Genomic DNA, 14,781 nt, shown 5'->3' on the forward strand with positions numbered 1-14,781 from the left:
ACTAATCAGACTCAAAATGAGCTCCAATGGACAGCACAGTGAGCATCATTAGGAGCAATTACTGCTGTTATGGAGCAGGTGTAAACGGTTGCTGTTTTCCACTACATAACCATAGCAGCCTCCCCACACACCACACTGATGTCTCAGAGCCGCAGCTGAACCTTTAATTACCCTGACAGCAAACACACAGATCCAGAGACTGCAAGAGGCTCCCTAAACAGTGCATCATCCTCTATTTGAGTCAGTCCCTTAAGAGGGACATTGATATTGTCAAAAGCCTGTTTTGGGCCTTCAGCTTCCCGTGCCGACGCGATGGCAGCCGTCGTACTCAAGCAGGCAGACAGTCCCACTTTAGACTATGTTGTGGTGCAGTTAATGGTTATATAACCGAATTAGATTTGCCTACTGCTCCCTGGTGTGTGTGTGTGTGTGTGTGTGTGCGGACATAAAACAATCAGGAGTAGTAAAAGACAGGGGGATACCCACAGCGGGACAGCAGCGAGTGGAAAGGGAGTAAGAGCAAAATTAGTGAGGTCACCGCCAAGTAATGCATGATGGGAAAAAGGTTCCTTGTTGTAGCACCTCAGCAAAGTCACACTTCAGGACATTACATAACTTTGCAAGGTTTCAACAGATGTAAGTTGATTTTTTCTGTTTTATTGAATATATATATAATATATAATATATATAATACAAAAATTTAATCTAAAAAAATAAAAAGGACATTTAGGTATATATGTTTGTATGCACGTCCTGATTTTGCCAAGTTCGATGTGTTCCTAGGTCAACATATTTTGTTGACCCTGGAACAACATTTTACTCCAAAAATATATTCTTAACCATATCCCTACACCTAAACCTAACCTTAACCATGAGTAATCCCTAAAATCAGAGGAAATTATAGATGAATGACACTGATGTACAAGCACCAAACACTGATTTTATGCGTAAACTTCACAAAATCTATAAACTGGTTCTTCAAATCTGATTGGTTAATCACAATGTTGTTCCAGGGTCAACAACGATGTTGTCCCAGGAACATGTCTCACTTGGTAAAATCAGGTTCTGCATGTTTGTATCTATTTGTTTACTATTTATGTATTTATATTACTAGATTACAGTAGCTAATTACTTTATAACTACCCAACATTACACATTTGCTAGACAGCTAAAGATGTCTAAATGTGTATGTTTCTGTTTAAACTGTAATTATCGAAAACAACCCTCGTCCTGGAGTGACAACGGGAGACTGTGATCTCCTCGATCCCAAACAGGAATACTTGTATACAATTTAAACAGAAACATACACATTATCTAATCTAGAAATGACCAATCAACTCGGTTCTCACAGGCAGTGTTGGGTAAAATCATTTGAAAATATCTTTGAAGTGACACTTTATTTTACAATGTGTTCTTTACACATTATATATACTTACTAAAGTACTAGTAAGAGTAAAAGTATGCATAATTACAATGCAAAACCTGATCCTAACTCTGTAGTAAGTACAAGTTATTAATATTACTCAGTACTCAAATGTAGAATTACACTATCGCAAGGACACCATAAAATAACGTCTGTTTTTTTTTTTTTTTTTTTATAGTAGAAAAATTATAAATTAAAATTTTAAATCTGAAATGCAAAGAAAACTTATGCAACAATGATTTTTAAGTATACAAGCAGAGAATGTCAAAAAGATATGTTATTCCGGTCTCTAGATATCTGGATCTGTCCTTTAGTTGAAACCATTTTTTCTTAAATAATTTGCTAGATGAAAATTGCAAGTCAATCGCAAGTTAGAAAATTAATTGCAAAGTTATCTTTATATATTATGTATATCTGTAGCACAAACACCTTCCTGTATAGATTAAGTCAGGTCAAGTCACCTTTATTTCTACAGCGCTTTTAACAATATAAATTGAAACAAAGCAAATGAACAGCATTAATTAGGAAAATAGTGTCGAAGCAAAAAGTTAGTTCATCATTGAAATCAATGATGTCTTCGTCCAGCTCAGTTCAGTTTAATAATATCTGTGCAATCAAGTCAACGAAATCGCTCTTAATTAAGTGTTCCCAACTAAACAAGCCAGAGACGACAGCGGCAAGGTTAAAGACCCATAACTTCTTGTGTACAATTTTTTATAATCACTTTTACAAGAATTTATAAAAGGTAAAAATACAAAAGATCACAAGATCCAAATAGAACAAAAAAAACGTTTGGTCAGGAGGAGTGTCATCTTAAAGCTCATAAATCAATGCTTCAAAACTAAATGGATACAGCTCTATATAAACACATCTGGATACATATGAGGAAATCTAGCAATCCACTGAACATTCAACTTTGATTTGATCAAATGTAGTGCAATTTGTAACAAAACTGGACTCGAGACAAATACAAAAGACTATGAAATATCCAGAAATGGAAGATAACCAGTGAATATATGTGAATTAGAGTATACATAAAAATTCAAAGAATTCCAGATCAAGTGTCCCATTTATGCAAACTCAGATTTGAGGTTAACAGTTTATGATTATGAAACATTAATAAGTGTATGAAAAGTGTCATGAAGGTGTGCATAGCTCAAGAGCTCAGCACATCTTTAAGATTAACAATAACTTCTGTAATGTACTGAATAAGTGAACTCTGCATATGGTTTGGTATAAGGCCACATCTTCTGAGTGTTTAGCTGAAGTCTCGGTTGCTCAGGATTACCGGAGCCACCAGGGTCCAGAGGTACAGCAGCAGTCCCAGCCAACTCGAGCAGATCTTCACCCACACAGAAGGCATGCTGGTTTTCATGGCTGCGTAGTCTGTTTCGGGTCTGAGAAGGAAACATATATCAAATGAACACATGTACAGAACTCTCAATAACCCCACAGCAGTGTATAGAGAGGAACAGCTGATGGCTGCTGCTGGAGAACTAGGATGCTCCGTTGGACACTCACTGGTACCAGTTGGTCAGGGTCATCATGATGTAGAGGGAGGCCAGGAAGAGGGAGAAATGGAAGAAGGAGTAGCTGTATGTGACACCCTCCTCTTCGTTATCCACAGCGCGCCTCACGCCCTCCTCGGAGACGCCCTCGCTGGACGCCAGCCCTTCGACTTCCTCGGTCTGCATCAGCTTATTCACCTGACTGTTGTTTGAGGAGCGGATGCTAGACGCAAACATGTAAATGATAGCTTTCGTTATTACACATTTCATCACCTGCTGCTGTCAGTGGTAAGGATGATGCTAACCAGCTCACCTGGCATACAGCGTGCAGAGGAGGAAGATGACCAGTCCCACGATGCTCTGGGCGTCCCACCACTGCGTCTGGATGCCCGGGGCTCTGGTGGGAGGGACTGCTGTCGGCCCCCCGCTGACCAGACTCAACAGACTCGGGTTACACTTACGATCTATGCATCATATGAGAAACAGGTTATTATTATGAGCATAAAATGGCATAGAGTGGGACACTCTCTAATAGATAGTGACGGTGTTATTAATTTTACACATGCTACCTGTTTGCCATTGGCTGCGAGTTAAGCAGTGGCAATTAATGGGATTGTTGCACAGAATTTCCATACTGCGCTCCAACAGCAAAAATCCTCCTTTAAAATTAATTTCATTATATCCTATTACATTTGGCCTGGAGGTTGCTGAGGTTTGTCTTTTTTTTTTTTTTCAAGCAGCTCTATGTGTTTGTGTGTGTCTTTTTTCCCCAGAATTCAATTATGTAAACAAACAAGCTGCATCTGGATTTTTTTCCATGTCTTTCCGAGAATTCCCTTGTTTTGGTGTAACTTTATCAAGCATGTGATTTCTCAGTTTTGGTAACAAAATGTAGTTTGGGAAAACTCTTCATTGCTTACAGATTATTAATAGACTATCAGGCAATGATCTAACCTAAGGGTTTGGGGTCTATAACTTTTCATTTATTTAATCATTGAGGATGCGATAAATTGATCAAAATGACTGGAAGGACATATTTTAATAATTCAAATAAATGCTGGTTTTTAACAACAACAAAAATCAGTTTCAACACAAATATGAAGTTGCACAACTGTTTCCTTTCGAGCGTTCACACTACATTGTGAAGCAATTGCAATAAGAACTCCTCTTCTCCGAAATCCTAAAACCTAATAAGATAATGCCAGTACGATAAACTGGCCAATTGTCACTAATTATGCAAATCACGTGCAAAAACTGACAAGCCTGCATGCAGCATATGAGGTGAGAGAAACAATTGCCTCGGGCCCCTTTCGCCAGTCTTTTTTTTTGCTTATGAGAGCCTTCCCACCCTGCGCCACATCATGTGTTCATTTCTCGCCCTGTCTCCGATGACGAACATGTGTTACACTTCCAGAAAAACATCTACATGGATGAACCAAGAAGCTAATAAACACGCGATTACGACGTTATATGATTTGTAATTGATTTTCATGAAATTCTGCCTTTTTCATAACAGTACAAGGTGTTTACATGAGAAATTTCAGGAAGGTGGGTCTGTTTGTGACGAGCGAGAACACACACTGCCTGCTGTTCTTTTAGCTCTCTCACTCCCTGCTGATGGGAGAAACCCTGATGTCACGTTGTCCAAGAGCCAGACTTGATGTGTTTCCTCTGGTGAAGATTTTGCTACAACTATGCAAAATTAGGGAAGAGTAAGCGTTGGTGATCCCCATTGCCCTCAACTGGCCAAATAAACAGTAGTTTCTGACCTCAGGGAAATGCTGGTGGCTCCCCTTGGCGAATCCCCCTCAGGCAGGACTGGTGTCTCAATTGAATGGCTCAATATGGCACCCCAGCCCAGAGCTATGGAGCCTTCATGTGCGGCTATTTCAGGGGTCCCAGAGAGGCTAAGCCTCCTGTCTGTCCCGTCTCAGATGTTCTCTGTTTTTTGCAGCACAGGCTAGATAACAGGAGTCTGCCGTGAATGCTAAAGGTTTATGTGGCTGCTATTGCTTCATTTTGATTTCCAGTTGGAGGACGTCTCAGCCCTCTCCCACAAGGATGAGCCCATCCAGGTTCTCTGTCCATTTCTTCTTCATATCCAAGAGGACCAGTTGGTTCCCTTGCTAAGATTTCATGAGGTGCTGGTGGTCTCATGTCTCGCTCCATCATGTCATGGCAGGGTGGTGGTGGTCCCCATGGGCCTAGACCACGTCTGAACCATGGTCCCATGTGGGGGACCAGGAGGAGGGGGCACCTTGGACCATGAAGCATAAATCGAGGATGAAAAGGGGGTTTTCTGGGGCCACCTGGAGGAAAAGGAGGTCTAGCATGCATGGGAGGTCTTCTCTCTGTCCAGTATGGATCTTCTTCCTCCCAGTATTCTTGTGGTTCTTCTTCCCAGTTTTCATCTGGATGTGTGGTCTCTGGGTGCTCCCTGTGACCCACTGATGGTCTTCTCTCTCTAGGCATTTCATAGTACTCTTCAGGGAAGTGTTCCTCCTCTGGATGCCACATCTCATGGGGTGCTTCCTGGTCATCCATTTCTCCAGTCCCTTCCAAAGAGGGTCTCTCCAAGCCGAATCCTGGTCCTCTCCATGCGTTATGTCTTCTGGGATGGGCAATCAATTGGGAGGAACATGCTGGAGTTCAGATTTCTCTGGGGGGCGAGGAGATTGCATCCCTCATGTCCACCGGCAGTGCCACTGTGGGACCTAGTGCTAGTTCTGAAAGCTTTCTCTCTACCCCTGTTTGAGCCCTTGGCATCCATTGCTATGAGGGAGCTCTTCCTCAAAACTGCATTGCTTCTTGCCCTTGCCTCGGCTAAGCACATAACATAAAGACATAGCATAAAGGGATTTGCACGTGCTCTTGGTGGACGATGACTTCACTTGGGCCAGGAGACTGCAGTGTTACTCTGCGGCCGAGACTGGGCTATATGCCTACAACTCTTTCTACACCCCTTGAAGGCACAGGTCTTCCGAGCCATCGACCTCATGTGATTTAGAGACTCAGAGTGCCGTTTGTCCAGGAACAGGAATGCCCTCTCAACATCAGAGCCCATTACGATGAGGGCTACTGCCTCTTCATGGGCACGGTCTAAAGGCACATCTATTGGGGATATAGTTTTGCAGCTGGCTCCTCACAGAAATCCTTTGCCAGGTTTTAAGTCATAAGTTGGATGAGCTGTCCCTGGCGTCTCTAGTGCTTTCGGTGAGTCACTTACCTCACTTATTATTCGAGTTTATAGCTATTTGCAATTTGGGACAAAGTTTGTTACATCGTATAGCTGTTGACACTGTGCAGGTCTGTGTACCTTGTTACTGTTGTTGTGTCTGCCCTGTATCCAATGCAGCAGCTTTTTTTTTCGAAAGACACACTTTTGAATGGAAATGTTCATAAAAATTTCACTGAAATAGTTGTTGTGAGACATGTCACTTGTTTCTGTGATGGCCTGCTAGACACTTTATCTCTTTGATTGTGAATCATTGTGCACATTCAAGTTTGTTGACATACCTTTGAAGGGTGAGGTTTTGAAGTTAGCAAGATTGCAGAAACTGTGTTTGAAAAAAAAATAAATAAATCCCACATTGCTTCCTGTCCACTCTATACTGCTAGCCCTAACCCTAACCCTAACCTGAATAGAATTGATAATGGCCCTGTCCCACCCTATTGAACAGATGCCAAACATTTTTAAATGTCACTTCATTTAACTCACATATCTACCACCATCGTTGTTCTAGTTATAAAAGTTCAAACAAAAACTTATCAAACCTAAACTGTTTGTCTTTTTAACCATGACTGCACTGTGTGTTAATCACCTTAACATAAAACTCTTTATTTAACTTTTTATTGCCCATATAAGCACACTTTTACCTGTCTCTTTCAGAGATGAGGGTCAACATATGAAATAAATTATCTTCTATTAAAATCAAATCAGAAATCTCAAGAGGTACCAAAAAAAAGGATTAAAGAAGTTGATGTCATATGGACATGTGAGACTCACTGGGGTTGTTGCTCATGGCAGACCATGTGAGATACATGGTGTAGAGAGAGATGAGAGACGCCTGGAGCAGGCCAGAGCTCGGCTGAGCCTCCTGCAACACATTTACCAACAACAGAAATCATTCTGTCAGCTTATTTGATGTGTGCAGGATGACATGAATGTTCACATTCAGACACATGCGTCTGTTTTATCTTGTTTAAACCCATTCAGTGAGAAAAGCAATAAAACAATTGGAGCAAATGAGTGTGGGAATGACCTGCACTTTTGGAAGAATAGACACCACAGACACAACGATGCAGAAGATGAGGTTGAGGCTGATGAAGGCTTTGTGCTCGGCGCAGTCGTCCGGCTGTGTGTAGAATATATAGAACAAAACCACAGCAGCAAAGGCACAGATATAGTGCACCAGTGTGAATGAGAGCAGGGCTGTGGAGAAAACACACATCCGTCAATATTCAAGTGGAAAAAACTGTGCAAAGGAATAGAATTGTAGCCAATCAGCTGATGTGTTATATACCGTTATGATGAGTTTGAATTAAAAAAAGAAACCAAGAGACTAAAAAAACATCCCTCATGGACCCTTTTCAACTTTACAGGAATCTCTTCACAGTTAGGTAAACATCTATAACTAATGAATGCATTTTTTTTTCATTCATTCCCATTTGCTATAATATCAAAAGACAAAATGGATTGGGTTTCTGACTTTACAAAAGTGGAAAAAAATATTGAGAGCAAGGGTGTTTCTAGCTTTTCACCAGCACTGAGGCACAGGCTAAACAAAGAGAGTACAATCAAAAAAAAAAAAATATATATTTTATTAAACACTGTTTTGGATATAAATTATCTTTACCTGTTCAAAAGCTGCTTCATTTCTGACAAATGCAATATTTGCAAAATTTGTTTCCTACAATGATACCTACAAGGTAAATATTCGCCTTCTTAGAGCACTCATCCAGTGCCTCTAAAGTATCCCTTTACTATAGAGGTGTAAGAAGAGGGATAAAACCATTTACTCAAACTGTCCAAATTAATCAAACGATTTCAGAACTTTATGCAAACCCTTTTAAATCAAAAGAGTGGTTCATTTTCAAATCTGGCATTGCTAGTTATGATTCAGAACAGCTGAGAGAAAAGACTACCATGAAAATGATTCTCAGGTCGATATACATCAATCCCACTGACACATTAGGATTTATTAGTAATACACTAAATAGACAACACTTTAATTTAAGCAACACATGTTCACTATTAACTAAGACTTTCCCCTCAACAAACTCCTAATTGCTGGTTATTGATAGTAAGGTAGATGTTGTAGTAGTTACATTTAGGTATGGGTTGTGTAAGGGATCTACAATATGGTCATGTAGAATATGGCAATAATATGTGCTTTGTAAATACTGATAAACAGTCAATATGCTAGTTATATACATGTTAATAATCTTTATCAGTCCGAAAGCCTGGCAACACAGAAACAATGTTGCTGAACATACCTGCATACCAGCATTTACTGTTCCCATTCTCTGCCTTCTCCACCCACTTCTGGTTCCAGTTGTGAGCAAAATCCACCAGAAGAATGAGCTGGATCAGGATGAAGATGAAGGACCCAACCACGCCGAAGTAGTACCACACTGCAGGGGACAAAATCTAGACTAGGTTAGACATCCATTCCTGACCAATGAACTGGCTTGACTTCACCAGCTGTTCCTGAGATTTCTCATTTCAGAAAGTCAGCCCTCACAAAGAGCCATGTCTAGTCAAGGAAATATTTTGAAGCTGAGCATAACTAGATTAAATTGACTACAAATACAGCATGACTTTTTAACGTTGTTATAATTTTTTTTTTTAAAGCTTTTTTAATTACCAGACTCAGACTCGCCATTTTAATACTCTCTGAAATGTGGTTTTCAGCGACGGTGGGAATCCTGGTGTATGTTTGGGATTATCAACATCTTTAAACATCCACACAACCAGAAAAGTGCAACGTCAGAGAAGCAGGTGGCCGTTCACTGTTGCCTGTGACGCATCAGGATGCATTAGTGTTTAATCTACAAGTGTGGTCAGATGGGTAAAAGAGGTAAACAGGGCCTACAAATAATGTCAATTGCTTGCATTTCCATCTGGTTTTACACGGGAAACCGTTATTCCTCCTGGGAACTACAGAGCACTGAAAAACAACCTACACTCACAGAAAAAAAAATACAGAAGCGTTCACTGGGTTGGTATCTTTGAAACCAATTTGTACCATTAAGGTACCAATATAGACTCTTTAGGTACAAATGTGTGCCTTTTGAGAAGGTACCACCCCAGTGACGGCTTTTAAACCTTTGTTTTTATTGATCAGCTGATGTACCTGTGTTGAAAGCCCCATCAGGAATGAAGAAAGCTCCCACTGTGAGACCGACCAGAATCAAGAACTTGAAGAACCAGAAACTGAAAAACAGCATACACGGTCACATTGGCACGGATGATTACGTAAGACTTCCAAGGACAAAATATAACTATTGTGCAAAAAGGAAATGTTCCATATTTAACAAGCAAAAGGACGGCACTGGTACAAACATCTTCTGAGGACACCGTGTCCATCATTACAGCTGGAACAGGGAATAGTCAAACTATACCCGTTTTGAATCGCGCCTCGAGGATCCTTGCTGCTTCTCACACGGATCATGATGATGGAGAAGAGGAAGAAGAAACAGGCCATGGCGAAGCACATCCTGTAGACCGACTTATAGCCAACAACGATCTCACAGTTCACCTTCCCTTCAAATCCAGGTATAGAAGAGCCTCCTTCACAGAAACCAGGGATCTGTGGATACATTCAAAACAAGAACATATTGTGGCTGTTTATATGTTCAAGCACATAAACTAAATAAAAATTATATCTGAGATTATGAATATGTGAGATTACGAATGTATAAACCGATAAATAAGTTTAAGCTTGCTGCGCTTTCATAAAGCTACTAAAGCACAGCACAAATGAGAGAAGGCAAACCATCCAGCCAAAGAGCAGGTTAATGCATTTAGATACAAACATACAAAACTATTTTGAAATTGCAGTGTTGTTAGTAGTCTAAAGTCATTTTCCCACAACCTACGATATATTCATGTCAACATCAATCAGAACTGAAAGATGGATTTATATTAGGCTTAAAAAAACACGGAGAGGGGACGATTCTAATCAGTTCTACTAATTATTAGGAGAATAATTCTACTAATACTGGTCAGAAGGCCACTACACAGCCCCGGATCTAAACCTAAAGTATATTTTACACACAGTGGGATTCAGAAATCCACTTACATTCAATTTGAAATAAACTAGATATAGTGCAGAAATAATGATTTACACTACCTGTCAAAAAAATTTGAATAATTTTTTTTTTTTTAATGTTTTTGAAATAAGTGTCTTATGCTCACTAGAGATGTTTTTTAATCAAAATAAAGTAAAAACAGTAGTAATTATTAACTGTAACTGTTTTCTATTTTAATATATATTAAAATGTCATTTATTTCTGTGATGCACAGCTGAATTTGTGTCACATGATCTTCAGAAATCATTTGAATTATCATCTATGCTGAATACAGTTTTGCTGTTTTTGATACTTTTGTTTTCTTCAGATTTTTTTCTCTTTGATGAATAGCATGCTCCATGAATTTACCGCTCCAGAGAAAACCATTTATTTTTATAACACCACACATTTTTATAATACATACAGTAAATGTCTTTACTGACACTTTTGCTCAATTTGCTGCATTCTTGTCGAAAATTCAGCTTTGCATCACAGGAATAAACTACATTTTAAAATATGTATTCACATAGAAATGTCATTTTATGGAATTTTACATCATTGCTGGTTTTACAGTATTGCAATCAAATAAACTCCAGCCTTGGTAAACATGAGATACTTCTATCAAAAAAATATCTCTCAATTATTCCAAATGTATGACCAGTAGTGCCAATATTTAGAAGATATTTTTAACGTTTTGTTTATTTCCATGTTTGGTCTCAGATTAAAAAGTCCCCAAATTTCAGTTTCAGAGGGCACATATTTCCTTTTTAATCAAAATTAAAACCTCAGTCCGACACTGGTCTATCTTTTTATTATATCAGAAGCAGCACTGGAAAGCAAGAAGATGGGGTCAGGTCAGAGTTGGCCTGTGTACCTTCTTCAGCTGTGTCTCCATGCCGGGCAGGATCATGATGATGGACACTATAGTCCCCAGCAGCAGGAGGAAGGAGAAGGCCAGCCGGGTCACAGTCGAGTTGTATGTAGAAGGACAACATCCTGATAACAGACAGGGCGCAGAGCCACACAGACAGGACGCCTGAAGAGATCAAGTCAAGTCACCTTTATTTCTACTGCGCTTTATACAATCGAGAGCAAACACACACATTTAGCTGTACTACAGGGAGAACAACCTGGTGATGTATTAAAGTAGCCTGGACCTGTATACTAAACATTTATATTAAACAGCACAGGTAAACCAAACACTGGTTTGGAAAGGAATTGCGCGTGAACCGCTCGTGGCGAAACTTATTTAAAAAAAGTGTTTTATAAGTAGAATTTGTGAATACATATGACATTACTGAGAGCAATCAACGCACAGAAACATAAAGAAATGGCGCCATTGAGTCTTTTATTGATGTTTTCTCAAAACTAAAGATTTACGTAATAAACAAAGCGAGGAAACAACCTCTAAAACTCATATGAGCAAGTGGGTTGTAAAGGTTTTTGGGAAAATGCGCTGCTGTCTTAACCAGGTGAAATATGACAACATAAAGAGACAAGAATGATTTGAGTTAAATAGATTTTTTAGACTTACGCAGCTCGCCAGCGAGCACAAGGCCATACACGCTCCCATGATGAAGGAGAAGACACCGAAACTATGGCAAAAACACGGAAGTCAATCTTTCCGCCTCATTCAACTTTCTTAGGAAAAGAAACTCTAAAGAGTGAGCAACGATTGGCTGGGAGACGCATCGCTGGACTGGTGGACCAATCAGACGGCGGTACAGAATCATCGCTGAAGGAACAAACCAATCAGATGACAGGGTTTGAAAAATGATACAAGCTTTTATAACTTTGTATCCGTCTGCTATCCACAGATCAGTTTACGGTGAATTACATTCATAGTCAAGTTCTTGTTAAAGCGATCTATGAGGCCAGTAATAATCTCTGACTAGATGGCGCTAAATCTCATAATATGATGTAAAGATCAATACAATATAAAATTAAAAACAAAACTAAATGTATTTAAAGGGAAGGAAAATTCACCCTTAAAACAATGCATTTACTGTTAAATTGTAACATACATGTGAGCTTAGTATGAACAGGATTTAACATTTATTTGTTATAGTACAAAATGTATACTAAAATCACTTAAAATATGTAATAATTTATTCCTGTCATAGAACCTGAATTTCCAACATCATTTCAGTCTTCAGTGTCACATGATCTTTCAGAAATCGTTACATTATTTAAACTAATGTTGAAAACATTTGTGCTGCTTCATATTTTTTGCAGAAACCATGATATACTACTACCATTCAAATGTATGTTTTAACAAGATTAATGCTATTATTCAGAAAATATGTATTAAATTGATCAAAAGGGATAGTAAACATTTATAATGTTATAGCCTAAAAGATTGTATTTCAAATAAATGATGTTCTTTTGAACTTTCTATTCTTTAAAGTATCCTGCAAAAATGTTTAAATATTAAGCTGCAAAAACTTTATTTTGTATTTTTTATTTTATATTTTTTTTAACATTGATAATAATAAGAACCATTATTAATAGCTGAGCACCAATAATAATCGAACAGCAAATCAGCATTTTAGAATGATTTCTAAAGGATCATGCAACATTTCAGGTTTGCATTACAGGAATAAATTACATTTTCAAAATTTCAAATTGTAATAATATTTCAAAATATTACTATTTTTACTGTATTTTTCAAATAAATGCAGCCTTCGTGAGTATAAGTGACTTCATTAAAGCATTTAAAAAATCATAATGTTTTCTAATCTTTGTACTGTACAAGTAGGCTACTCTACATGTATATTGAAAATGAGAGCTCTACATGCATATTGAAAAATCCATTACAATGACTCATAAATTAAATAATAAAAACACCAATGGCCTTCTGCCCAAATTCTGGGGCAGCATATTAACCACAGGTTTCATTTCAACTTTAAACAAAATAAAAACAATATTTTTCATCACACAAATATAACGTGTCCACAAATTCAGCATTAACAAACATAATTTTTAATAGCCAACATAAAATAAATTAAATGGCACAGTAGATCAAATCAAAATGGTTTAGATGTAGTAGTTCTCACATTTAAAAATAATGATGTTTATATCAGTAGAAAATCACACAGTTTCACAGATGATTTGTAACCAACCACAAACCTGGGAAAGAGCGGCTGAGTGAATGTGGTCTGGATTGTGTGGATGAGGCTCATTGTGTCAGAGAAAGCTGTAGAAGGACAGAGTTCCTGCTCTGTGATCCACACACTCCTATCCTACAGCAGCTGGAGGGAACGGGGAGTTTAGTCTGTTTGTTATAGCGCCAGAATAACTTGAAGTAGAGCAGGACAAACTCCAGGACTGATCATTACATCCAAACTCATTACCCCGTCCATTCCTGCCAATGCACTTATATGACACTGATATACACAGACCATAAACAGATCCATTCCACTCAAGCTTCCAGTAACAGCATCCACACACACTCTCTCTACACAACACCTGAGGATAAACATCAAATCTGTCTGGATGATCAAGAGACAGCTGGGGTGTGCCAGTGCAAGTCACCACTCTGTTCTCTTCAGTCAGAAGGAGGAGTTTATATGCAGTGTTCATTTCCAGAGTAAGTTGATAGGAATTTGTTGATAAAATGAATTTGATTAGTTAGATATTAACTGTAGCTAACATGTCCTTGCTCATATTCAGTGTGTATCAAACAAAAGGTAATCATCATTAAATGGATAGTTCACCCAAAAATGAAATTAGATTACCTCCAGGGCATCCAAGATGTAGGTGACTTTGTTTCTTCAGTAGAACACAAATTATTATTTTTAGCTTCAGTTGTTGCAGTCTCTCAGCCGTACAATGCATTGCAAATGTTAACAGAATCTATGAGAGTAAAAAAAACAAAAAAAAAAAAACAAACAAAGACAAATCCATATTAAACCCTGTGCCTCGTGACAATACATTGATATGTAAAGACACAAAATGATCGGTCTGTGGAAGAAACAGTTTTATATAGTTTGTTTGTTTGTTTTTACCTCTGATTCACATAATATCCAAACTTTTAGAACTCTTGTGAATGCGCTTCACTGTGGCAAGTGCATGAGGCATTCTTCTTCTTCTTGCATTATGGTGGATTACAGACATATAAGTGAGTGAGTGAGTGAAGTGAAGTGACATTCAGCCAAGTATGGTGACCCATACTCAGAATTTGTGCTCTGCATTTAACCCATCCGAAATGCACACACACAGAGCAGTGAACACACACACACACACTGTGAGCACACACCCGGAGCAGTGGGCAGCCATTTATGCTGCGGCGGAGCAGTTGGGGGTTCGATGCCTTGCTCAAGGGCACCTAAGTCGTGGTATTGAAGGTGGAGAGAGAACTGTACATGCACTCCACCCACCCACAATTCTGTCTGGCCCGAGACTAGAAACCACAGCCCTTCGATTGGGAGTCCAACCCTTTAACCATTAGGCCACGACTTCCCCAAAAGTGTATTATAAGTGCATTACTGCCTCCAATCTCTCAAATGGACCATTGACATGATCTACAATCTCATTTAGGAGTGTCAATGGTCTACT

At 38.8% G+C, this 14,781-nt stretch overlaps 1 protein-coding gene across 1 annotated transcript; it reads right to left on the minus strand.

Annotated features, from left to right (window-relative positions):
• Nucleotides 1–1,870: 1,870 nt before the first annotated feature.
• On the minus strand, nt 1,871–11,870 carry serinc2 (serine incorporator 2). The gene is made up of 10 exons (XM_026241035.1): nt 11,759–11,870; nt 11,099–11,260; nt 9,556–9,743; nt 9,288–9,367; nt 8,428–8,565; nt 7,194–7,363; nt 6,938–7,028; nt 3,245–3,395; nt 2,945–3,154; nt 1,871–2,820 (listed from the first exon to the last, which is right to left on the minus strand). The coding sequence occupies exons 1-10, from the start codon at nt 11,795–11,797 to the stop codon at nt 2,682–2,684; spliced, it is 1,368 nt and encodes a 455-aa protein (XP_026096820.1). The 5' UTR covers nt 11,798–11,870; the 3' UTR covers nt 1,871–2,681.
• Between the last annotated feature and the right edge of the window lie 2,911 nt (nt 11,871–14,781).

The sequence above is a fragment of the Carassius auratus genome, linkage group LG44F (genome assembly GCF_003368295.1).
Source record: "Carassius auratus strain Wakin linkage group LG44F, ASM336829v1, whole genome shotgun sequence".
NCBI classification, from domain to species: domain Eukaryota; kingdom Metazoa; phylum Chordata; class Actinopteri; order Cypriniformes; family Cyprinidae; genus Carassius; species Carassius auratus.